Source organism: Mobula birostris, chromosome 14, assembly GCF_030028105.1.
Source record: "Mobula birostris isolate sMobBir1 chromosome 14, sMobBir1.hap1, whole genome shotgun sequence".
NCBI lineage: Eukaryota > Metazoa > Chordata > Chondrichthyes > Myliobatiformes > Myliobatidae > Mobula > Mobula birostris.
The window spans coordinates 35,621,671-35,647,231 of NC_092383.1; the positions used below are offsets into that span (position 1 = coordinate 35,621,671).

At 43.4% G+C, this 25,561-nt stretch overlaps 1 protein-coding gene across 5 annotated transcripts in view; it reads right to left on the reverse strand.

The window, feature by feature from the left end:
- Positions 1-2,181: 2,181 nt before the first annotated feature.
- LOC140209825 (ceramide synthase 2-like) overlaps positions 2,182-25,561 on the reverse strand; it is an 82,488-nt gene continuing 59,108 nt past the window's right edge. For 4 of the 5 annotated variants that reach the window (XM_072278361.1, XM_072278362.1, XM_072278359.1 and 1 more), the window contains 4 exons: positions 24,658-24,786; positions 20,531-20,637; positions 16,452-16,605; positions 2,182-7,060 (listed from right to left, as the gene is read on the reverse strand). In XM_072278361.1, coding sequence (XP_072134462.1) covers positions 6,941-7,060; positions 16,452-16,605; positions 20,531-20,637; positions 24,658-24,786 — 510 coding nt within the window. In that variant the 3' untranslated portion in view covers positions 2,182-6,940. The remainder of the gene's footprint in view (positions 7,061-16,451; positions 16,606-20,530; positions 20,638-24,657; positions 24,787-25,561) is intronic. The other variant, XM_072278364.1, reaches the window with a different exon arrangement.

Sequence of the window (25,561 nt, forward strand, 5' to 3'; positions counted from 1 at the left end):
CTGGGAGAAAGTGCATTTGATCTTCATATATTGTACTTTCTACAAAACAATTAAATGAAACAAAGAATTATATATTAACTGCACTAGTAATTGAAGGCTTTTGTATTAAACCAACTTTAGACACATCTGAATTCTTGCACGCTGGTAAACAGTACATTCGTGTTTATAATATGGTTTTTACATGTATAAACTAAATGGGGCATTTTGAAAGGGGTGCAGGAAAGACCTGAGAGTCTTAATGCTAATACATCTGATTAAAAAACAATTCATGCTTGAAATAAAGATGGAAATTTAGGTGAAATCTTCCAAGGCGCAAATCCATGGTCTCACAAGACTAACTGATGCCTATCATGCTTGAAATAAAAATGGAAATTTAGGTGTAAAATCGAGACAACAGTGAAAATATGAACTGGGTGAATTTTATGCTTGTACATTCCACAGTTGTGTTTGCTCACTGTCTTTCTAACTTACTAAATACCATATACTGCTTTCTGTACTCTGGATACCACTTGATAACTCTAATAAATCTGTGTAATGAGGGTGGGTCTGTTTGCTGGGATCTTTGATAATCTGCTATATACTATGGAAGTCCAAATACTGTGGTATTTGGCTCATCTGTGGAACATAACCCTTTAAATTCTTACCACCCCCCCCCCCTTAAAATGACTGAGTCCTTGTTTACTTCAAGCTCACTTGATTCTATTCCCAATGCTTCCTTTAAAATCACTGGCATCTTGTTTTCCCGTACTCCTTGTCAATTCACCTACTTCACTGGAATAATAATCGTGTACTCACTATGTTCACCATCTGCTGTAGCCCATCCACTTCAAAGTTCGACATGTTGCGCTCTTCTGCACACCACTGTTGTAGTGTGTGGTTATGAGTTATTGTCACTTTCCTGTCTGCTTGAACCAGTCTACAGAACTACCATTCACTGAATGTTTTTTTTGTTTTTCACTTTTCTCTGTAAACTCTAGAGACAGTTGTGAGTGAAAATCCCACAAGATTGGCAATTTCTAAGATGATCAAACCACCCTATCCAGCAGAATCATTTCATAGTCTTAAGTCACTTAAATCTGATGTTTGGTCTGAACAATTGCACCCCTTGCCCATGTCTGCATGCTTTTATGCATTGAGTTGTTGCCATATGATTGGCTGATCAGATAGTTGCATTAACGAGTAGGTTACTGAGTGGCCAATGTAATACCTAAAAGGGTTGACATATTAATAGGAGTAACATCCAGTAGTGTGGAAAATCAGCCAGTCTGTCAGTGCAAAAGTTCTGAGGGTGCTAGATGATTGGAGTCTTACTGTAGTACCCCTGCCGTGAGTTGGGCCACTGAGTTATTGCTGGCTGCCTACAGACCAGTAGGGAAAGAAAGCAGAATGAATCCAAGAGAGTTGAAAAAGGTGAGAAATGGAGAAACTGTGGGAGGAAAAGTGATCAATATGGAGTGAAAGAAACTAGAAATGATTGAAGGAAACTACCAGAAGGAAATTAACAAGGACGCAAGGCATTGGAGTGCAGGTGGAGGGTCTGAGGCTTCTGAGGATGGAGTCAGAGATGGGATTGGTTAGGTAGGTGGGATTGGGCCAAAGTTAGGGTGGGTGTGGAATAGGAGAATGACCTGATGGACAACAGCCTTGGAAGGCAGAATGAGGATCAGGTGAAGAAATGACTAAGGTCAGTGGTGAAGATTGGAGGGAATAGTCTGAGAAAATTGGCAGTGAGAGGCATGGAAGGTTGAGACAAATATGAAGAGAGTTTACAAGATGATAATGAACACCTTGGAGTCCAGCAGCAAACAGTGGGTAGGTAAAATCTACCACCCCCAACATAATAGATTTGCAACCAAACAAGAACCATTACATTAGAGTAAAATAGCAGCATACCATCTAATCTCAGCCTCTCCCACACGACCATACATTGTGCAGACACACAATCGCATTCACACCAAGTCACAAATACCACATGTTCACTCACATACTCCTACTTTCATATACACATACATACACACACACACACACCTACTCTCAAGACACTGAAACACTTGTGTACTACACATTTTCCCAAGCAGTCTAACACTCACTAACATACACGCTCTCATCAATGACAATTTGATTCAAGTTGTTATAGGGCAATTGACCTGAAAGAAACTGCTCTCTCTACAGATGCTGCCTGACATGCTGAGTGTTTCCAGCATATTCCATTTTTATTTCAGATTTCCAGTTTTTTGTTTAAGTTTTTCAACAATCAAATATTTTTATTGTAAACATGGTTCACAAGTCATTTTAGTTTCACATTCCTGAATGCAGAATTGATTGACCTTAGCATATATTCAACTGAGCATTACCTTGTTATTACTGGTAATGCAAGAAAAGTGCACAGGCAGTAAAATATGAAGCTATTAGTGCTGTTTTACTGTTTAATGGGTTAACCCAATGGGTGATACACAGACATTTCACATATGCAGCAGAAGGGCTTCACTCACCCACAGTACATACCAGCAAAGGGCCATGTACAAGAGGAGGTGGAGCTAAGTAGTTCACACCCCCCCCCCCCAGGTAGTCATGTAACAAAGAATGAAATATAGAAGCTGTCACTGTTATAACACTTACATCTCCTCCAAAACTTAAACAATTTAAATTCCCTCAAGTTTTGTGTGCTAAGTGCAGGGGCAATGGCTGGTGAAAAAGCCACTGGTCAGTACGTCATTCCTTATCCAGCTACAGCTTGGCCATCCTTTAGCTGTATACAATGGACAAGGATCGGATCAGTCCAGCGAAGGTGGCCATCATTCATCTGTTGAACTCACTGGCTCACCGTATCTGACAGCTCAAAGTGTATACTGTTGATACTGGGAACAGATTGTGAGATGAGATGCATGTGTTGCATAGCAGTGCTGTGGATCGAAACCGAGTGGCAATAGAGTGAGAGGCAGTCGTTCGAAGCATCTCTTCCTGTCAGATCATGGTTTCTCAGTTGCAACTTGATAGCTCTTAATTTCCACTTCATTATGGTTTCCTTTTAAATTAATATTTGATGTCCTATTCAATCATGAGTGTATCAATCTGAGTCAGAAGCCAGAACATAACTTCAAGTAATGGTAATTAACCAACTGGAGCAGTAATATCTCTGATGTTAGTGTTAGCCAGATGTGCCTTAGCACTCAGCAGTACAGACCCAACATCTGTATGCAGGATGTACCCTGTTACAACACTTAATGACCCTCAAGAAATAAAAAAGCAATGCATGAGTCATCAAAACAGAAAATGCTGGAATTGTGTGGCAGATCAGAAAGCATCAATGAACTGAAAACCACAGTCAGCATTTCAGATCAATGTCCATTCTGGTGAGAATTTATATTATAGTTATTGTCTGTCCGGATTATTCTGATTGAAACCTGCTCAGAGTTTCATTGTAGCCAACTGTTTCAAGTTTGAAAAACAATAAAAATACAGAACTAGTTGCTCTGGGTTTTGGGAGACCGGCTTCTGCCAAGATTCCAGATCAGGACGTGGAGATACAGGGTCTTCCAGCTCCAGCGGCAGGTGTCATTACTTTTGGCTGATGCAGGACAAAACGGGGGGCAGATGTGAAGACAGCCAAAATACAAGCATAAATATGATGGGATTGCTCAAAGCAATAAAATGTGACAGAATTTCACTTTGCACAGAGCACCAGATACCAAAAGTATTTCAGAAAAATGTCTGATAATCAACAGGTTACACTGAGCAGCTTAACTACTGGGAATCAGTCAGCTGGTTGAGAGAACAGTCTACTTCCATATAATGCATCTCCCTGTGAATTATCATACTTTCTTTCCTATTCCCTCTGGGGGCTTATTCTGAGCTTCAACTCAAGCCTAGCACTTTATATCCTAAGCTGTGCTAGGAGTGGGAGTCAACATCTTTAATGGATGTGTTGGAAGAACAATGAATGCAAGGGAATGCAGGGTTCACATTTCTAATTATACACAAGAATCTACTTTTTTTGGGATTTCCTATGTTTTTTTTAAGTCACTGGTTTAGTAGAGTCCACAACTGATTCTGATGAAAGAGGGACTTCAACAAGCTAAAGGCAATGGCATAACTTGTATTATATAATTAAATCTTTACAGTACGGCACAGTCGGTGATACATTGAGGCTGCTGTTGGGAGCTGATGGAAAGGAACGTGATGCCAACCTGTTCTATATCTTGATAAATTTTGGCTCAGAGTTAACGTGCTAGAGTCTGAGATTTGGGAACTACACTACATCAGAGTGGGCACTTTAGTCCCAGGAGGCAGTCACACTCCTTAGATGGGTTTACATAATTAGTCAAGACACAGTAAGGCAGACATGATGATTCAGAACAGTAATGTTGGAGGAGCTTGCACAACTCTGACAGATATGACATTTATGCGATCTGTGTGGACAGAAACTAGAGAATGCGGGGGAGACAAGCAGGCTGACCAGAGCACTGTGGGTTCAGCATAACTGAGGGCTTTCCATTACAGGGGAGGGAAAAGATAGGCAGCTTGGATGGGGGCAGTTATATGAAGCAGTGGCTAGCAGAATAGAAAAGGGAAATTAATGCACATGGTTTACTGGATTTTCAGAATATCAATACTGCACCCAACAAAAGATTACTAAACAAAATTGAGGCATATGGGATGATGGGAAGAAACTGACTTGGGTTGAGGATTGGCTAATGCAGAAAGAATAGGAAGAAATGTGCCATTTCTGAATCGGGAGGCTGTGCTTAGAGTCATCCCACAGGGATCGGAGCGCTGGGTGTCTGTTCTTCAGCAATAATCAACTCAAAAGGATCAAGTGTAACATATCCAAGGTTGCCATGATATTAAGGCTTTGTGGCAGTGTGGATTGGCAGAAGGACTTCAGAGAATATAGATCGGTTAAGTGAAATGATGAAGACATAACAGATGGAATATGTGGGGAAAAAATGAGGTCATCCACTTGACAAAATAGAAAGGCAGGCTATTCTTTCTGCAGTGAGTGTTTACACGGTGCTAGTGCTCAGAAGGACCTGGATGTCCTGGAATATGAATTGTTGAAAACTATCATGCAGATACAGCAAGTATCAACACAAACAGCCTGTGGCCTTCGTTGCAAGAGAATTTGGGAGCAAGAAAAAACACATTTTGATGCAATCATATTGGTTCATGGTGATACCATGTGTGAACTTTTGACCTTTCTATTCAAGGTAATAAAAGGAGTGAAACAAAGGCCAATCTGATAAATTCCTTAGAATTGTGAGGAAAGAATTAACTAGAATAAGCCCCTAATCTCGAGTTTAGAAGAATGAGAGGTGATCTCATTAAAACATATGTAACTCCTACAGAGTTTTACTTGGTAGAAGTAGTGACAATGTTTCAATGGACCAGGGAATGTTGAAGCACGGGTTACAGCCCTAAAATAAGAGTTCAAACATTCAGGACGGAGGTGAGAGAAATATCTTCATTTGGAAATCTTGGACAGCTGTGGAGGCTCAGTTGCAGAGTATATTCAAGAAAACAAAAAGCTCAGTAGATTTATATTAGGAAATCAAAGGACCTGGACTTAGTAGAAAAAGGTGACACTGAGGTAAAAGATTAGCCGTGATCGAATTGAATGGTAGCACAGGGATAAAGAGCTGAATGTTTTCCTCCTCCCACACTTCTCATTAAGACTATCTATAGTTGGAGAAATAATTTAGAAAGATAGTAAATGCTATAACAGTCAAATGTATCTAAATAAGCTTTAAATCGCAAATTAACATCTCCCTTAAGAGGTCTAAAATTACGTGTTCATTGGCTTAATGAAGAAAATTCTAATTTCCTACGGAATTGTTTGAGTTTAATAGATTAATTATACTATCTAATTATGAACCCCTTTTCAATTCAATCAACAAGTACAGAAAGGCTCACCATTACTAAATTACAGTTTTATGGGATTTTGCCAAACTCAGATTGCTGTGCATTCTTCCCCAGATTACAATAGCAAGTACATTTTAAAAGTATGTCATTGACTGTAATACCCTTTGGGATGCCCTGAGTTGTAAAAGGTGCTACATAAATGCAAGAGTTAAATCAGAAATGCTACCTAACAAGGTGAGAAGCCTTCAATAATTTTGCACTTGGAATGGTCAATTGTCTCAGAATCTGGCTCCTATTTGAAATGTTAGCATAAATATTGCACAAGACCATTTACACTATAATGAGTGGATGGAAATGCATGGGCTTTCGATCACAATGAGAAGCTGAGACTGGTTATTGGGAGAACAAAAGTGGTGCAAGTAACGATTTGGAATACAAAAGGACTAAACACTTTGAAAGGCTGGTAAATGCATTACCCCACATTGGTAGGTTAGAAGCTTGAGGCTGTGGTCTCGAAAGGACTCACTGATCTCTGAGCGAAAGAAGATGAAATCGATTACTCCGGAATATTGTCCCGAACATCTAATGAGCACAATATTAGTGAATCCAGGGGTGGAAGTTGATGGGAATGTAGGCAATATTAAACGGGATTTGGCTAGGTTTAGTGTAATCGGGTGATTGATGATCTGTATAGATTTAGCCAGCTGAAGGTCCTGTTTCTACACCTTATGACTATTTCAGAAAGAAATTTGATTGAAGGGCCAATTTTATGAATGGATTCAACTCTTCCGTGAGCCAGGCTCTTTATCAATTGGTAACAGGTAGGTACTAGTGGATTCTGCCTACTGACATTGCCTCTTGACAATGGTATTAAAAATCAATACTTGTAGATTTTCCTTACAGAGCATCTCCTCATGCAGTTCTGAGGCTGGTGGTCCTCAAAAAATTGACAGGCGGTAACACTCGATTTTCCTCAGGTCCATTGACAGTGTGAGACTCATCACTATAGTCTGCTCCAGAGGTACCACTCCCAGCACTGAACATGTCCACACCATCGGGCCAGAGCGGAACCTTCCCGGCCTCAGTAAGCATGGTGGCTGTTAACTGACAGACTGCCTCTGACACCGGTACCATTCTTCATGCCCTCGTCTTCATCGCTGTCTTCACACTCCTCCTTATCACTGCGATCATCCCCATCCAGCTGAAAGACAATGGTGCTCTGCTTAATGGATCAGTCACAAGACAGCATATCTCCAAATAACAACATCTACCGCATCTTGAAACACACATCCCTGCAAAACTCCACATTAACCCCTCAGGAGCCCTAATTTCCTTGGGTTGAGATGGCTGGGATTTAAACTACTGTGTACAAGATGCAATCCAGAAACCCAGTGAGTCTGGAATTATTTACGTAGAGCAAGAGTCACTTATAGTGTCAAACAGTGGTACAGTATAGAAACAGGCTAGAACCATCAACCACCTATTTTCAACACTGTAAATTCCACACAGATCCTCAGAGACCTTGACAGAACTGATGTGGTAAAGAGGAGCAACCACCAAGATGCTGGAAGAACTTCGTGGGTCAGATTGTAATTGTGGAGGGAAGTTGACAGTCAACTTTTCCAATCAAGACCCTTCACAATCAGATGAAGAATACTAAAACTCAAACACTACAAGGAACTCAAAGTTTAAAGCAAATAAATCAGGCTAAATTTATACTCAACAACTCAGCACCTTAAGCACTCTGAAAGAAATCCAACTCTGCATTAAGAAGCGTTTTTTCACCTCAGTCTGACAACTCCTTATCCTGAGACGGTGGAACAAGGTTCCAGATTCTACACTCCATTGAAACTGCCTGTGAGAACACAGTCCATAATTCCTGTCAGAATCTTTTGCCTTGTTCTCTAGAATTTGAACCCCAGGGAGTACACCAGTACAAGTTGAGTCACGGACCGACAGGTCTAGCAACCCAGGTTCAATCCCAACCTCCGGTGCTCTGTATGGAATGTATATGTTCTTCCTAGGTCTCCATGGGAAGCTCCAGCTTCTCTCCACATCCAAAGATATGTGAGGTGGAAAGTTATTCAACAGTATACATTGACCATCGTGTGTGGATGGGTGGTAGGACTTTGGGGCAGTTGATGGGAATGGGCAAGGGGAGAGAATGAAGTTCATCTTACCCTTTTCCCCGAACACACATACCTTCTGACCCTGTTTATTCCATGCTCCACCTTCCGATCAGATTCCATCGTTGCTTTGACACTTCCACCTATTACTTTCTAGTATCTGACACCATCCTCACTCAACCCCCCGCCGCCACCCTGGATCCACCCATCACCTGCCAGCTCTTCCTCCATTCTTTTTATGCTGGCTGTCTCCTCACTACCTTTCAGTCCCTGACGAACGGTCTCAATCTAAAATGTGGATTGTCTGCTTCCCTCCATAAATGCTGCCTGACCTGCTGAGTTCCTCCAGTGTTTTGCATGTTATCCCAGACTCCGGCGTCTGCAGACTCTTGAATTTCCTTTAGGATTGATTTAGTGTAAATTTAAGGTGCTGGTTGCTTGGTGCACTCTAAATGTCAAAGGGATCAACTTCTTGCAGTATCCTCCTGTGATCTCTTTCTAGAATTTCTCCCTCTGCTGTTAGCTGTGAGTATTTCCTATTCTATAATCACACTTCTGGAATCTACAAGCTTTTGCTTTCATTGTCCAGTATCAGACTGGGTGAAGGTTCACGACCTTATGTCCTTGGAATTGTACCTTCATTACCGCAAGGACATTCACAGGAGAGCTTACATGGAAATTATTCCTAAATGGAATTATCACATTCCCAAGATGGGTGCGCAACAAATAACATGCAGGAGATGTAAAGGTCTCATACTGAATGTTAAAGGATGAATCAAATTCTCAGCAGTTCTCTGAGATTTAGTGGGACCAGCCGTCAGTTTGGGATATTGGTTGATTCTTTTAACAATGAGGCTCATGCTTAGAATTGGAATGAACAAAGTGGGGAGATTTTGTTAAGCTCATTCCTGGGATATAGGTTTGACGCTTGGTACAATTGGGCTATTTCAAGAATATGAGTCAACAGCCCAGTGCATGATGGAGATCGTTTGAAGACCGGATCTGCTAAGGGTCAAAGGTTTGCTTGCAAAATGTTATTTGTAAAAAAAAAACCTATTATTGAACAAAATAACCTTTTACAAAAATCTAACAGCATCACAGCCACTCTCAGTGGTTGCCTAGTTTGTTAGTTAAACCTGTCACCCCTTGGCAGCATAAGCTGCCAAGAGCAGCTCGTTAATAGTGCTCTCTCCTAGGCCAGTCTAATGCTGGTCCTGGATGACTGAAGGTTGACCAGCCCCGTGGCTTCCATCACACAGCTCTGGACAACTTCTAGGCAAGTATCCTTCCTCTCCCGGGGATGAGCTTCTGTTGGTGTTTCTGCTGCTAGCCCCATGACTAACTCTCCTCTTTCCATAACTGGTCTTGGGACTGCCCATGGCTGTGTTACTCTCAATGGTACAAGCCTTTTATTAATCAGCTTTGATGAAATTTTACACTATGAGACCAATAACATGCCAAATAAGTTAATGTTATTTACCCATTAGGGTACCCTAATGTACCCGAATGATATCGGCTGGGAAGAGTGAAGGAAAATCAGAAGAGTTTTATTCTAGATATGGACTGGTCCCAATCCATGTACAGCTCAGGAGTGGGAAATGTTGTGCAGGTCCTTCTTGTGTAATGATGCCCTTACTGTGAAATTTTACCTCTTTACTGCCGGCACTCAGCCAACACCTGCCTGTTTATCTGCCTGGCAGATATCCTGAACTAGCAGTGAAAACACTATCATCAAAATATACAAGGCCACAGTAAGATTGACACAGATGTTTGACTTTGCCAGTCGAAGGCCCCTTATTCTGATAGAAAGACAGTGCACAACAAGGTGCCTGCTGCACCGGCAAGCTGAAAGTGAAAGGTATGGACAACAGGTACTGTCTGACTTCTGTGATCCATTCAAGTCACGAATGGGAACCAGCTTATATAGCTGGATATTGATTGCAGGGATCATGGTGAAGTTCCTGGACTAGCAGTCTGACGCCTAGGCTATTGATCCAAAAGACACGAGTTCAGACTCCCCACTGCAGCTGGGAATTTAAGTTTGAGTAAGTAGACACAAGGTGAAATTGTGCAGAACAAACCTCAGAAGTGTAAGAGCTCATGTGGTTCATGAATGTCCTTCACAGACAGAAATCTGCTGTCCTATAGGGGACTGCAAGTGGTTGGCTCTTTCCTCTCCCCTCAGCTCAGGATAACTAGGAATGGACTAGGAATGTATGGAATATTTCCGCTGACGTTCACACATCCTGAAGACATAAAGAGCACCAGGGTCTTTTCTCTGTTTCCTCGGTTAGTCAGAAGGAAATCCAGCAACCAATCTGGTCAGCGGAAGTTTGAGAGGAGGGGATTTCACTCAGGTCCACTGCCCAAGTAGAAAAAAGCAGTGGCAGTGTTATAGAACTTTGACTAGCGACCAGTCCGTGTTTGTGATTGATTAGCAAGAGCAAATTAAAGAAAGACAGGGGCAAGCACAGCAGCCGTCATCTGAGTGGGCAGAGTCAGAGTGGTGATCTTGAGGCTTTAGCTCTTCAAGGCTTCAGCAAAGGACGCTTTAGTCAGAGAAAGCAAAGTAAAGCTCTAGGTTAAGTTTTTTTCTTTCCCCTTCCCTTCTTCATACCTGCTCAGCTAGGATAGTAGAGATGCCAGGCAGGATAGTGGAATGCTCCTCTTGCGGGATATGGGAAGGCAAGGAGACCTCCAGTATCCATGACGACTACAACTGCGAGAAGTGCATCCAGTTGCAGCTTCTAACAATCCACGATAAGGAGTTGGAGCTGGAACTGGATGAACTCTGGATCATTCAGGAGACTGAAGCGGTGATAGATAGGACATGTAGAGAGGTAGTTACACCCAAGGTGCAGGACACAGGAGTCTGGGTGACAGTCAGGAAGGAGAAAGGGGTTAAGGAGCTAGTGCAGAGTACCCCTGTTGCCATCCTCCTCAACAACAGGTGTATTGCTTCGGATACTGTTGGGCGGGCGGTGGTTTGACCTAACAGGGAAAAGTCACAGTGGCCGGGTCTCTGGCTCCGAGTCTGCCTCTGTGACTCAGGGGAAGGCGGGGGGAGCAGAGGAACGCTGTGCTGATAAGGGATTTGTTAGTTAGGGGAATGGACAGGAGGTTTTGTGGGTGAGAACAAGATTCCTGGGTGCCAGGGTCTGGGATATCTTGGGTCGAATCTTCAGCATTCTTGAAAGCGGGAGGGTGAATAGCAAGAGATCATGATCCATGTAGGTTCTAATGACAATGATAGGATGGGTGATGAGGTTCTGCACAGGGAATTCAGGGAGTTAGATGCTAAGTTAAAGGGCAGGACCTGGAGGGTTGTGATCTCAGGATTGCTATCTGTGCCACATGCTAGTGAGGCCAGAAATAGGAAGATTATACAGCTTAATATCTGTCTAAGGAGCTGGTGCAGAAGGGAGGGCCTACAACTTTTCAATCATTGGGCTCTCCTCCAGGGAAGGTGGGGCCTGTACAGACAGGCTGCTTGCATCTGAACTGGAGGGGGAGTAATATCGTAGTGGAAGGTTTGTTAATGCTGCATGGTGGGGTTTAAGTTAGAGTTGCAAGGGGGTGGGACAAGAATGCCAGAACAAATAGTGGAGAGATGTTGGTAAGACCTCCGACAAAGTCAGGAATCAAGAGGTTGAGCATGGTGTGATTAGTGTCCTGAGCTGCGTATATTTCAATGCAAGAAGTATGAAAGGAAAAGTGGATGAGCTCGGGGCATGGATCAGCACCTGGAATTACGATGTTGTAGCCATTAGTGAGACTTAGCTGCGGGATGGGCAGGACTGGCAGATGAATATTCCGTGGTTCCGTTGTTTTAGATGTGACAGAGCAAGAGGGATTATGGGGGAGTGGTGGCATAACTAGACAGGGAAAATGTCACAGCAGTGCTCTGTCAGGACAGACTGGAGAACTCGTCTAGTGAGGCATTACGGGTGGAAAGGCGTGACCATATTAATGGGGCTATATTACAGACCACCCAACAGTCCTAGGGATTTAGAGGAACAACTTTGTAAAGTGATCGTAGACTGTTGCAAGAAACATAAGCTTGTTGTAGTAGCTGATTTTAACTTCCCACATATTGACTGGGACTAGATGGGATAGAGTTTGTCAAGTGTGTTCAGGAAAGTTTCCTTCATCAGTGCCTAGAAATCCTAACGAGAGTGTGCGATACTGGATCTGCTATTAGGTAAAGAGACAGGGCAGGTGACAGAAATTTGCGTAGGGGAACACTTTGCATCCAGTGACCACAATGCCATTAGTTTCAAAGTAAATATACAAAACGATAGGTCTGGCCCATGGGCTGAGATTCTGAATTGGAGAAAGGCCAATTTTGATGGTATCAGAAAGGATCTGGCAAGTGTGGTTTGGGATAGGCTGTTTTCTGGCAAAGGTGCACTTGGAAAGTGGGAAGCTTTCAAAAATGAAATGTTGAGAGTGCCTGACAGAATAAAAAGTAAAGATAACAAGTGCATGGATCCTTCGTTTTCAAGAGATATTGAGACCCTGGTTAAGAAAAAAAGATACAGCATAGCAGATATAGTCAAGCAGGAACAAATGAGGTACTTATGGAGTATAAGGAATGAAGGAGAACACAAAGAAATCAGGAAGGCTAAAAGGAGGAATGAGTTTGCTCTAGCAAACAAGGTGAAGGAGAACGTTCTGAAGGTATGTAAAGCAAAAAGATTGCAAGGGACAAAATTGGTCTTCTGGAAGACCAGAATGGTAATTTATGTGTGGAGCCAAAACAGATGGGAAATATCTTGAATGAATTTTTTGCATCTGCATTTGCTCAGGAGATGGACGTTGATTCCATTGAAGTGAGGCAAAGTGGCATCAACTTCATGGACCCTGTACAGATTACAGAGGAAGAGGTGATTGTTACCCTGAAGCAAATCGGTGGATAAATCCTCAGGGCCTGACAGGGTGTTCTCTCAAACCCTACAGGAGGCAAGTGCAGAAATAGCTGGGGCCCTAGCAGAGATATTTAAATCATCCTTAGTGACAGGAGAGGTACCAGAGGATTGGGGGATAGCCAATGTTGCTTCACTGTTTAAAAAAAGGCTCTAAACAGAAACCAGAAATTATAGGCCGATGAGTCTGACATAAATTGTGGGAAAGTTATTGTAAAGTACTCTAAGGGATCAGATATACAAGTACTTGGATAGACATGGACTGATTAAGGATAGTCAGTAAGGCTTTGTGCATGGTAGGTCATGTCTATCTAATCTTTTAGAGTTTTTCGAGTAAGTTACCAGGAAAGCGAATGAAGGCAAGGCAGTGGATGTTATCTACATGGTCTTTAGTAAGGCATTTGATAAGGTCCCGCATGGGAGGTTAGTCACAAAGATTCAGTCACTAAGAATTCAAGGTGAGTTATTAAATTGGATTAGACATTGGTTTTGTGGAAGAAGCCAGAGAGAGGTAGTAGATGTTTCCCTCTCTGACTGGAGGCCTGTGACTAGTGCCGCAGGGATTGGTGCTGGGTCCGTTGTTGTCATCTATATCAACAATCTGAACGATAATGTGGTTAACTGAATCAGCAAATTTGTGGATGACACCAAGATTAGGGGAGCAGTGGACAGTGAGGAAGGCTATCATGGCCTGCAGAGGAATTTGCATCAGCTGGAAAAACACCAGAAGAACATGGTAAACTACCTCAATGACTGTCATCCAGGAGCACTTACGTCCACGGTGATTAAGCGCTTTGAGAGGTTGGTCATGAATATATTAACTCCTGTCTGAGGAGTGACTTGGATCTGGTTCAAAAACATTAACAGCAGATACCATTTCACTGGCTCTTCACTCAGCTCTGGAACACCTGGACAATGAAGGTGTATACATCAGGATGCTCCTCAGACTACAGCCAGCATTCAAACACTATAATCCCTGCAAAACTAATCACTGAAATCAAGACCTAGGCTTCAATGTCTCCTTGTGCAATGGATCCTCGATTTCCTCACTTCTAGACCCCAGTCAGTTCAGATTGGTAACAACATCTCCTCCACAATCTCCATCAGCACAGGCACTCCACAAGGCTGTGTGCTTATCCCCCTGCTCTACTCACTTTATACTTATGATTGCTTGGCCAAGTACAGCCCCAATGCGACAGGAGCCTGAGGTCCCACACCACCAGCTTCAGGAAAGTTGTTACCCTCAACTACTGGGTTCTTGAACTAGCGCAGACAACTTCACTCACCTCAACAGTGAACTGATTCCTCACCGTATGGACTCACTTTCAGGGACTCTACATCTCACGTTCTCAGTATTATTTATTTACACTCAGACGCTGAATAACGTTACTTCGCATAGCGCTAATTTGTTACAACACGTTTATTCAATTCTTTATTGAAATTTTAAAAGATGACACTTAAAACTTCTCAAGAGTGGCTGCCATTACAGTAAATATTCAATTAACCAATGAGAGTGCTTTACATACACTCTGAGCTACTCACAGTCAATCACGTATTACTTCACGCTCCGCCTTCCCCGCATGTAAACGATCTCGCTCCCTCGCCAATTTATTCCATTTTTTTCCCCACCCATAATATCTGGAAAACGGCCTGCAACCTCCAGTGAGGGGAGTACATCTGAGATGTGCAGGAAAAGCATGAGCATGAATGTGAAATTGCAAGTGATATGGCGTGAGGATGTTAATGATGCCGATTTTGAAGAGTTACTGCATTCTCATGGAGAAAGCCTTAGTAATGAAGAGCTTCGAGAATTGGCCGAGCCACGCAACCTGGGTGAACCTGAGGACTTGGGCGGAGAAGAGGAAACACCTGCAAGAAACCTCACTACAAAATTCCCCAGCACCAGCATCACCACGATCACACAAGTCACGGACCAGTTCATCAATAATGACTCTGACTGGGAGCAAAGCAAAAAGACAGAGAGAAGTGTTCTCGACACGATTTCCCACTACCGAGAGCTGCTTCGTGCCAGGAAACTTAAGAAAAGGCAGTCAAATCTCAACGCCTACTTGAAGAGGAGCCAAAGTTAGAGGAGAACCCACACACTGGTCCCTCCTCTAAGATGTAACCACCACCCACTTCCCTCCACTGCTGCTGCGAGGTGTCGCTGCTCCACTGATGTATTTGAGTGTTCATTACTCCATGGGTTACTGTGTGTACGTAAAATAATATATCATATCTCAAGTTTGATTGCTTTTTTCTTAAAAATCAGGCACACGTGTCCATCTATGTAATGCTATAATGAGCCTGCAGAGCGCTGACCTACCCAGCACTGCGCCTCCAAGGAGCGCATCCTCAGCGTTAAGCGGGGTCTGAGCGCATTCGAATTTTTGATTTGCACAATTTGTCCGCTTTTGTTTTTGGTTTTATTGTATTTCTCTGCCCTACTGTTATTTGCCGTTTCAACTTTATTTTTGTTGTAACTTACAATAATTTCCTTTTCATATCTCACACTTTACTGTTGCTACAAAAGAACAAATTTCACAACGTATGTCAGTGACAGTAAACATGATTCTGATTCAAAAGGCGAGGCCCTACGACTGAGAAACATTCTCATCTGGTGGTCCGTACTATTGCACACAAACCCCAAAGTGAACGTTCTAGTCCTGGGTGAAATGGTGAATAAAGAGCTCCCATGCAGACCACCCTCCACCCCCACCATGCCGTTATCTGCCTGAGCAAGATCATCTCTAAAGACGGACAAGTTTCCAAAGTCAACAATGATCCCACTTCTGAATGCTTGCACTCGATTTGCCCACTGGTCCTGGCGGGGGCTTCATCTCATGTTGCTGTGCAGTGTCAGTATTACAAAGGGTATGCAGTGCCTTACAAAGAGCACATATGTCCTGTGATACTAGGATGAAATTCATTAGTGTGCAGGAAAGTCAACCTGCAGAAAAGTGAAAGTTATACACGTACAGATATGAATATTGGTCAGCATTAACGTGTGTTTGAATGCGAGCGAGATAGGGTGCGTTTGAGCATTAACATACTGCATAGTTGATTTCTGCACCTGCTACCACTACACAGAATATGGCACAGAAACACCTTCAGCTTATGATATCTGTGCTGAACATAACAAAAAGTTAAACTAAATCTCTTCTGTCTATAGTTCTGCAGGCTTTGTATATCCAACTGTCTGTCTAAAAGCCACAACTGTATTTCTTCCACCACTACCCTTGGCAGCCCATTAGACAAAAACGTGCCCCAGCTCTACATCTGCTCTAAACTTTCTCTCTCTCACCCCTTAATTACATGCTCTCCAGCTTCTACCCTGGAGAAAAGATAGCAGCTGTCTACTTTATCCACCTCTCTCATAGTTTTATGAGCTTCTATTAAGTCTCTCCTCAGCCTCCAATGCTCCAGAGAAAACCGCAGTTTGTCCAAATTCTCAGCGTAGCTGAAGCCCTCAAATCCAGGTAATCTACTGACGAACCTTACCAAAGACTCCCCATCCTGAAAGAGACACCAAGTGACTTACCTTGCTGTAGAGAAACTTCGCCAGCATCCGTAGGATGAGGTAAGCCCAGAAAATGTGAAGCAACTGAAGGACAACCAGCATGACATTGAAGAAATAATATCCAAGGAATGCAGGGTAGTGGTAAATTGGATAGACCCAGGTACAGTGGATGATCCTATCAAGAACAAGAGTGGGTTAAGCCAAAACAATTGAGGATAGTGGAATCACTCAGCATTCAACTGCGGGAAGAGAAACAGAGTCAACGCCTCAGGTCAAAGGACACTTTGTCAGGGCTGAATAGGAGACAAAAGAACAGTAGCGTAGTGGTTAGCACAGGTAACCCAGGTTCAATTCCCACTGCTGCCTGTAAGGAGTTGGTACGTTCTCCCAGTGACTGCATGAGATTCCTCTGGGGGCTTCGGTTTTCTCGCACCGTCTAAAGATGTACTGGTTGGTAGGTACATTGTCCTACGGTTAGCTCAGATTAAATCGCGGGGTTGCTGGTGGAGTGGCGCGAAGGGCCTAGTCTGCGATGCATCTCAACGGGTCGATTAAACTGCAGGGAGTGTGGGGAAGTGGGGATAGGGAAACACTGGGTCGAGAATGGGGATACAAACTCTTATCCTTGAGTGAACAGGAGATGCTGGAGGGTGATCTCGTGCAGAGAAGGATGTAGGATTGTGACCAGCACATCAGGCTGGCATGTTCTCCCCTCCCAGAGAGAATAAAAAGGGACAACTGTAAATAAGCCAATCTTAGCTAACATTTCAGATGTATGACTACCATGAGAAATCCAGTTACCTGAAGTTGTCGAGACCAGAAGTCTGTAATGTGCCCAGGTTGAAGTTTCAGATTTTATTGAGCCTCACTGTGCAGGAGGCTACACACAGACAGGATTGAACATGGAGGCTGGTGGGCAAGTTAAGCTTCCTGGAAAGAATTCCAATAAATCCTGTCATGTCCTAGATGTGCCCAGAGAAAATTAAAACCAGGACATATCACATCCTGGTAACAAATCTCTGAATACTGTCACAATCTTAGATACTACTGTATTTAAAAAAAAACAGTTGGGGAGGGAAAAAGCAAAAGACCTGTTAAAAAATGAACTGTAGAAATCAGAAGGCTGTAGAAAGTCCACCAACACTCCTGCTACTGGTTGCCGTGGAGATCTGTATGAGTATTTTGGACCTGGCTGTCGGGCATAGGGGACATGGAAGGAGGTGGGGGAAGGCAGAGCTGTGGATGGAGGGATGGAGCATGAAGTTACACAGATTGGGTCCGATGAAACTTAGATATGATTTGCTCACCCCATCAGACAGGAAACATGCTCACCACTTGACCAGCCCTGTCGGGCGAATTACCCTGAATCAGATTTGGCCAAATAATTCACGGGTAAAACCCTCCCAACCATCGAACACATCTACATGAAACATTGCCATAGAAAAGCAGCATCCAACATCAAAGATCCTCACCACCTAGACCATGCTCTTTTCTCACCACTGCCATCAGGTAAAAGATACAAGAGCCTCAGGACTCCCTCCACCTGGTTCAAGAACAGTTACTACCCCTCAACCGTCAGGCTCTTGAATAAAAAAGGATAACTACACTCATTTAACTCTTTGTTACATCATGTTGGTTATTGCTATTGGTTTAATATCTGCACTTGCAAAGTTTGTTTACAGTTTCTTTTTACAGTTTACAGATCCTGTTTACAGTTACTTTTCTATAGATTTGCTAAGTATGCCCACATGGAAAAGAATCTCAGGGTTGTACGTGGTGACATGTATGTACTCTGATATTAAATTTTACTTTGAATTTTGAAATATTTGATATTTCACCTAAAGCAAGAGGGGTAGGGAAGCCCTACACCTCCCTCACTGCAACATCTCTCCCCTTCATCCATTGCCCCATTCCTGTGCAATGTTCCACTCCTAACTTATGGGTTTTGATCTTCATGCTTCACATGTGATTGATTAATTTAGCAATACAGCTCATAAGCCCATCTGCCCCTTTGAGCCGCATTGCCTCTACAAACCCGATTAACCCTAACCTAGTCACAGGACAATTTACAATGACCAATTAACCTTCCCAGTAGGTCTTTGGACTTTGGGAGGAAACCAGAGCACCTGGGGAAAACCCATGCATTCCATGGAGAGAACATAGAGACTCCTTACAGAAAGACGCCAGGATTGAACTCCGAATTCTGGAGTGTGTCACGCTAACTGTGGTGCCCAAAGTACTAAGTATATTAACGGGAAATTTGCCAACAAAGTAGAAAGCCTTTCAGCCCCCTTCATCCATTCAGCCAAAAGAAAGCCTCAACTCACCTCCCACCACTGAGTTTGCAGCCCCGCACCAAACTATTGTTTAAATGTGATGAAGGATTCCTCCCCAACCATCCTCAAAGGAGGTGAATCACTCCTCCCCCTGCACCCTGGCCGAAATCGCCCCCTTCCCCTGCACCCTGGCCGAAATTGCACCCCCCCCCACCCTGGCCGAAATCACCCCCCTCCCCCCGCACCCTGGCCGAAATTGCACCCCCCCCCGCACCCTAGTCGAAATCACCCCCCCCCGCACCCTGGCCGAAATTGCCCCCCCCCGCACCCTGGCCGAAATCGCCCCCCCTGCACCCTGGCCGAAATCGCACCCCTTCCCCTGCACCCTGGCTGAAATTGCACCCCCCCCACCCTGGCCGAAATCACCCCCCTCCCCCCGCACCCTGGCCGAAATTGCACCCCCCCCCCGCACCCTAGTCGAAATCGCCCCCCCCCGCACCCTGGCCGAAATTGCCCCCCCCGCACCCTGGCCGAAATTGCCCCCCTCCCCCCGCACCCTGGCCGAAATCGCCCCCCCCACACCCTGGCCGAAATCGCCCCCCCCGCACCCTGGCCGAAATCGCCCCCCTTCCCCTGCACCCCGGCCGAAATTGCTTCCATCATCCTCCTACCAAATTACCTTAAATCTCTTCCCTCTGGCTTTTGACCCCATACAAGGACATAATTCCTTCCCATCTACCTTTGCCCCTCGAAGTTTTATGCCCTTCATTTAAACCTTCCTTCCATTAGCTTTCTCTATTCCAAAGGGAACAACCCTAGCCGATCCAAACTTTCCTCCTGGATAAAAAATATTCCAGCCCAGAGACAATCAAAAGTGTTCAAATGTACTCAAACTGCATTCTAAGGATTGTGTAGAGTTGTAGCACATCCACATTGCCGTTACATTCCATGTCTCAGTGGGAAAGCATTCCATATCAACACACACACTCAATGCTGGAGGAGCTCAGCATGTGAGGCAACATCTACGGAAATGAATAAATAGTCCACGTTCAGGCCGACACCCTTCAACAGGAGAAACATTCCAGGTGGCTTTTTTTTTTAAGCCACCTTACTGACCTGTCTACGACCTTTTAACTACCTGTGGATGGACTACATATTCTCATCTGCTCATTCAGTCCTCAACAACATCCCATTTTTACCACATATCAGCTCTCGATGAGCTGAATCCCCCCAAAATGCTGCATCTGCCAGACCTCTCCATTAAATTCCACTAACCAAACCACACTAATTTTCTTGTTGTCATTAAGTTCTTCTGCTGACAAAGATGGTAGCTTTGTATCAAGTGCAAATATCTCCCTTTATCGCCTTAATTCAAGTCCAATTGCTAACATACGTCACGAAACGTTTGTATGTTCCAGCTGGTAACAGAACATATATTAAACTTTGCTTTTCATTTTCTGAGCCAATGTTAGAGAAAAATCCTTTGGGTTTTACTGTATGTGATCAGACTTCCTTTTCCAAAAGCTATCAGGCACACTTTCCTCATCAACCCTCTCAGTTACCTCCTCAAAAATTCTTTTAAGTGAGACATGACTGTTACTCATGGTGACTGTTCCTGACTAACCGGTGCCTCTCTTGGTGAAGGGTTATAATGTCTCCTAGAACTAATGCCAATAATACCTCTGCTGAACATCAACCGTTCCGTTCTTTAAAGGGAAGTTGCTCTTGTTGACTGGTCTCGGTGCATCAGGAATAACAACACCTTAAATCCACTTCCTTATGGGTGACGAAATGCCAGAGCTGTTCAGCTCTGTATTTACTCACCAGAAAGGGAAGATGATAAGCCTAGTAATTATAAAAACGGCAGCAAACACCACGAAGAGGGAGTTACAGACGGATTTCCACCCAGCATAATGGAGCATCTTGGCCAACTGCAACAAAGGAGGGATGAGAAGTTAATGGCAATGGTACCTGGTTTATTGAAAAGCTTGCCTTCCACACTCTCCATACAGGTCAGATCATTACACGGGGCACTGAAGTACGTGGAACAAGATAAAATAATAACGATGCAGAATAGAATGTAACAGATACAGAGAAAGTGCAGTGCAGGTAAACAATAAGATGCAAGATCATAACACGGTAGATCTATCACAGGAGGATAGAAGCTGTCCTTGATCCTGGTGGTACATACTGTACTTGAAGGCTTTTGCATCTCCTGCCTGACAAATGAGGGGAGAAGAGAGAATGGCCAGGATCGATGGAGTCTTTGACATATTGGCTGCTTTACTGCGTATATATCAGCTTTATATTGTAAGTATATATCAGCTTGATACAAAAAAAAACATCCAGGCGTTCACATTTCACTGAACACACAGAATAAAATGATAATGCAGAGAAACCCATCACTGAAAGCCAGCTCATTCCAGTGGGCACATTTGCCTTCTATTAACAGAATACTTGGAACAATTGCAGCCCACAAAACACTGCTAATAATCACCAGCGCCATTTTGTCTTTTCCTCAACCAAAGGGGATGACTAAATCATCCCATCACTAAACTGTTCCCACAACCAATTAACTCCCACGTACAAAATATTTACTGCTTATTTATTATATTATTGTTTCTTCTTTTTTGATTTGCAGGGGGATGGGAACCAGAGTGCCAGAGCTGACAGTGTGGCTGGGGTGAAAATAAATGATGTTACAAGTTCAAGCAAATCCGCTAATAGAAAGGTTGTGAGTGGTGGTAAAAATCTTCTGAGGTGTATATATTTCAATGCTAGGAGTATTGCGGGGAAGGCGGATGAGTTGAGGGCGTGGATTGACACCTGGAATTATGACGTTGTAGCAATTAGTGAAACTTGGCTACAGGAGGGGCAGGACTGGCAGCTTAATATTCCAGGGTTCCGATGTTTCAGATGTGATCGAGGCAGAGGAATGAAAGGTGGGGGAGTAGCATTGCTTGTTAGGGAAAATATTACAGCAGTGCTCAGGCAGGACAGATTAGAGGGCTTGTCTACTGAGTTCTTGTGGGTGGAGCTGAGAAACAGGAAAGGTATGGCCACATTAGTGGGATTGTATTACAGTCCACCCAATAGTCAAAGAGAATTGGAAGTGCAAATCTGCAGAGAGATAGCAGGCAACTGCAGGAAACATAAAGTTGTGGTGGTAGGGGATTTTAATTTTCCATATATTGATTGGGTCTCCCATACTGTTAGGGGTCTAGATGGTTTAGAGTTTGTAAAATGTGTTCAGGAAAGTTTTCTAAATCAATATATAGAGGGACCAACCAGAGGGGATGCAATATTGGATCTCCTGTTAGGAAACGAGTTAGGACAAGTGACAGAAGTCTGTGTAGGGGAGCACTTTGGTTCCAGTGATCATAACACCATTAGTTTCAACTTGATCATGGACAAGGATAGATCTGGTCCTAGGGTTGAGGTTCTTAACTGGAAGAAGGCCGAATTTGAAGAAATGAGAAAGGATCTAAAAAGCGTGGATTGGGACAGGCTGTTCTCTGGCATGGATGTGATCGGTAGGTGGGAAGCCTTCAAAGCAGAAATTTTGAGAGTGCAGAATTTGTATGTTCCTGTCAGGATTAAAGGCAGGGTGAATAGGAATAAGGAACCTTGGTTCTCAAGGGATATTGCAACTCTGATAAAGAAGAAGAGGGAGTTGTATGACATGTATAGGAAACAGGGAGTAAATCAGGTGCTTGAGGAGTATAAGAAGTGCAAGAAAATACTTAAGAAAGAAATCAGGAGGGCTAAAAGAAGACATGAGGTTGCCTTGGCAGTCAAAGTGAAGGATAATCCAAAGAGCTTTTACAGGTATATTACGAGCAAAACGATTGTAAGGGATAAAATTGGTCCTCTTGAAGATCAGAGTGGTCGGCTATGTGCGGAACCAAAGGAAATTGGGGAGATCTTAAATAGGTTTTTTGCATCTGTATTTACTAAGGAAACTGGCATGAAGTCTATGGAATTAAGGGAAACAAGTAGTGAGATCATGGAAACTGTACAGATCGAAAAGGAGGAGGTCCTTGCTGTCTTGAGGAAAATTAAAGTGGATAAATCCCCGGGACCTGACAGGGTGTTCCCTCGGACCTTGAAGGAGACTAGTGTTGAAATTGCAGGGGCCCTGGCTGAAATATTTAAAATGTCGCTGTCTACAGGTAAGGTGCCGGAGGATTGGAGAGTGGCTCATGTTGTTCCGTTGTTTAAAAAAGGATCAAAAAGTAATCTGGGAAATTATAGGCCAGTAAATTTAACGTCAGTAGTAGGTAAGTTATTGGAGGGAGTACTAAGAGACAGAATCTACAAGCAATTGGATAGACAGGGAATTATTAGAGAGAGACAACATGGCTTTGTGCGTGGTAGGTCATGTTTGACCAATCTATTGGAGTCTTTCGAAGACGTTACCAGGAAAGTGGATGAAGGGAAGGCAGTGGATATTGTCTACATGGACTGCAGTAAGGCCTTTGACAAGGTCCCGCATGGGAGGTTAGTTAGGAAAATTCAGTCGCTAGGTATACATGGAGAGGTGATAAATTGGATTAGACATTGGCTCGATGGAAGAAGCCAGAGAGTGGTGGTATAGAATTGCTTCTCCGAGTGGAGGTCTGTGACTAGTGGTGTGCCACAGGGATCAGTGCTGGGTCCATTGTTATTTGTCATCTATATCAATGATCTGGATGATAATGTGGTAAATTGGATCAGCAAGTTTGCTGATGATACAAAGATTGGAGGTGTAGTAGACAGTGAGGAAGGTTTTCAGAGCCTGCAGAGGGACTTGGACCAGCTGGAAAAATGGGCTGAAAAATGGTAGATGGAGTTTAATACTGACAAGTGTGAGGTATTGCACATTGGAAGGACAAACCAACGTAGAACATACACGGTTAATGGTAAGGCATTGAGGAGTGCAGTGGAACAGAGGGATCTGGGAATACAGATACAAAATTCCCTAAAAGTGGCGTCACAGGTAGATAGGGTCGTAAAGAGAGCTTTTGGTACATTGGCCTTTATTAATCAAAGTATTGAGTATAAGATCTGGAACGTTATGATGAGGTTGTATAAGGCATTGGTGAGGCCGAATCTGGAGTATTGTGTTTAGTTTTGGTCACCAAATTACAGGAAGGACATAAATAAGGTTGAAAGAGTGCAGAGAAGATTTACAAAGATGTTGCCGGGACTTGAGAAACTCAGTTACAGAGAAAGGATGAATAGGTTAGGACTTTATTCCCTGGAGCGTAGAAGAATGAGGGGAGATTTGATAGAGGTATATAGAATTATGATGGGTATAGATAGAGTGAATGCAAGCAGGCTTTTTCCACTGAGGCAAGGGGAGAAAAAAAACAGAGGTCATGGGTTAAGGGTGAGGGAGGAAAAGTTTAAAGGGAACATTAGGGGGGGCTTCTTCACACAGAGAGTGGTGGGAGTATGGAATGAGCTGCCAGACGAGGTGGTAAATGTGGGTTCTTTTTTAACATTTAAGAATAAATTGGACAGATACATGGATGGGAGGTGTATGGAGGGATATGGTCCGTGTGCAGGTCAGTGGGACTAGGCAGAAAATGGTTCGGCACAGCCAAGAAGGCCTGTTTCTGTGCTGTAGTTTCTATGGTTTCTATGGTTTTGCAGTTGCCCAGTGTGGTGTCTTTAGCACTCTGGTGGAACATTCTACTTGTGTGGTCTTTCAGTGATTCTAATATCGTTATTATTCTACAGATTCATTGAGTATGCCCAAAGAAAATGAAAACTCGGTTATATATGGTGACAAATAATGTAATTTGATAATAAAATTTAATTTGAACTTTGAACTATTTAAGGCCAGTGGTTGACTTTAAAATTGTTCACCTACATCAAGGGAACCTTTCCCCTAGCACTTTACCCTCTAACATATCGACAGAGATAAATAAATGGGAGGTAAATCGAAGATTCCAGCTCCACTCTACCTCCAACACGATGTCAGACGAGTCGTGCACTGCCATGACGAGGGTTCCCACGCGGATGTAGTTCGCACACCAGGAGAAACACAGCAGGATGATAGTCGCTAAATGATGAATTATTTGTTCTTTAAAATCCTGGTAAATTAAGAGTTACTTTGCTTGAATGAAAAACTTTAACGTCTGGGTATACTTTCAGAACAGAACGTTACAGAATATCTCATCCCCAGTAAACATTCCAACCAATGAGGTAGTAACTTCTCCCCATGAGACCACTGAAGCTAGAACCATTCAAAAATCCTTCGAGAATTTTGAGACTACAAGAATATAAGAAACAGGACCGGAATTAGGCCATTCAGCCCATCTAATCAGCTCTGCCAGTTAATCATGGCTGATTTATTTCCTCTATCAATCTCATTATCTTGCCTTCTCCATGTAACCTCTGACACCCTTACTAGTCAAGAACCGGCTTTAGGTATACCCAGTGACTTGGCTTTCACAGACGTCTGTGGCAATGAATTCCACAGATTCAGTACTCTTGAGCTAAAAAAAAACCTCACTTCTGTTCCGAAGGGACATCCTTCCATTCTAACCTCTGTCACTGTAAAGAGCATCCTTTGCACAGCCGCTCTGTCTCAGCCTGAGGTTAGAGTACAGGACTGCAGTGACTAAGTGAAATCAGGACTGGGGTGACTGATTTATACACACACACACACACACACACACACACACACACACACACACACACACGACTGAAACAGGCCCCATGACCGTCTGAGCCCAAACTAATTTTTCTTTTCTCACCACTTTCCCATGAACTTCCCTCAGACTCTACCACCCCCTATAAATTAGGGGCAATTCACAGCAGTCAATTATTCTACTGAACTGCACGTCTTTAGGATGTGGGAAGAAA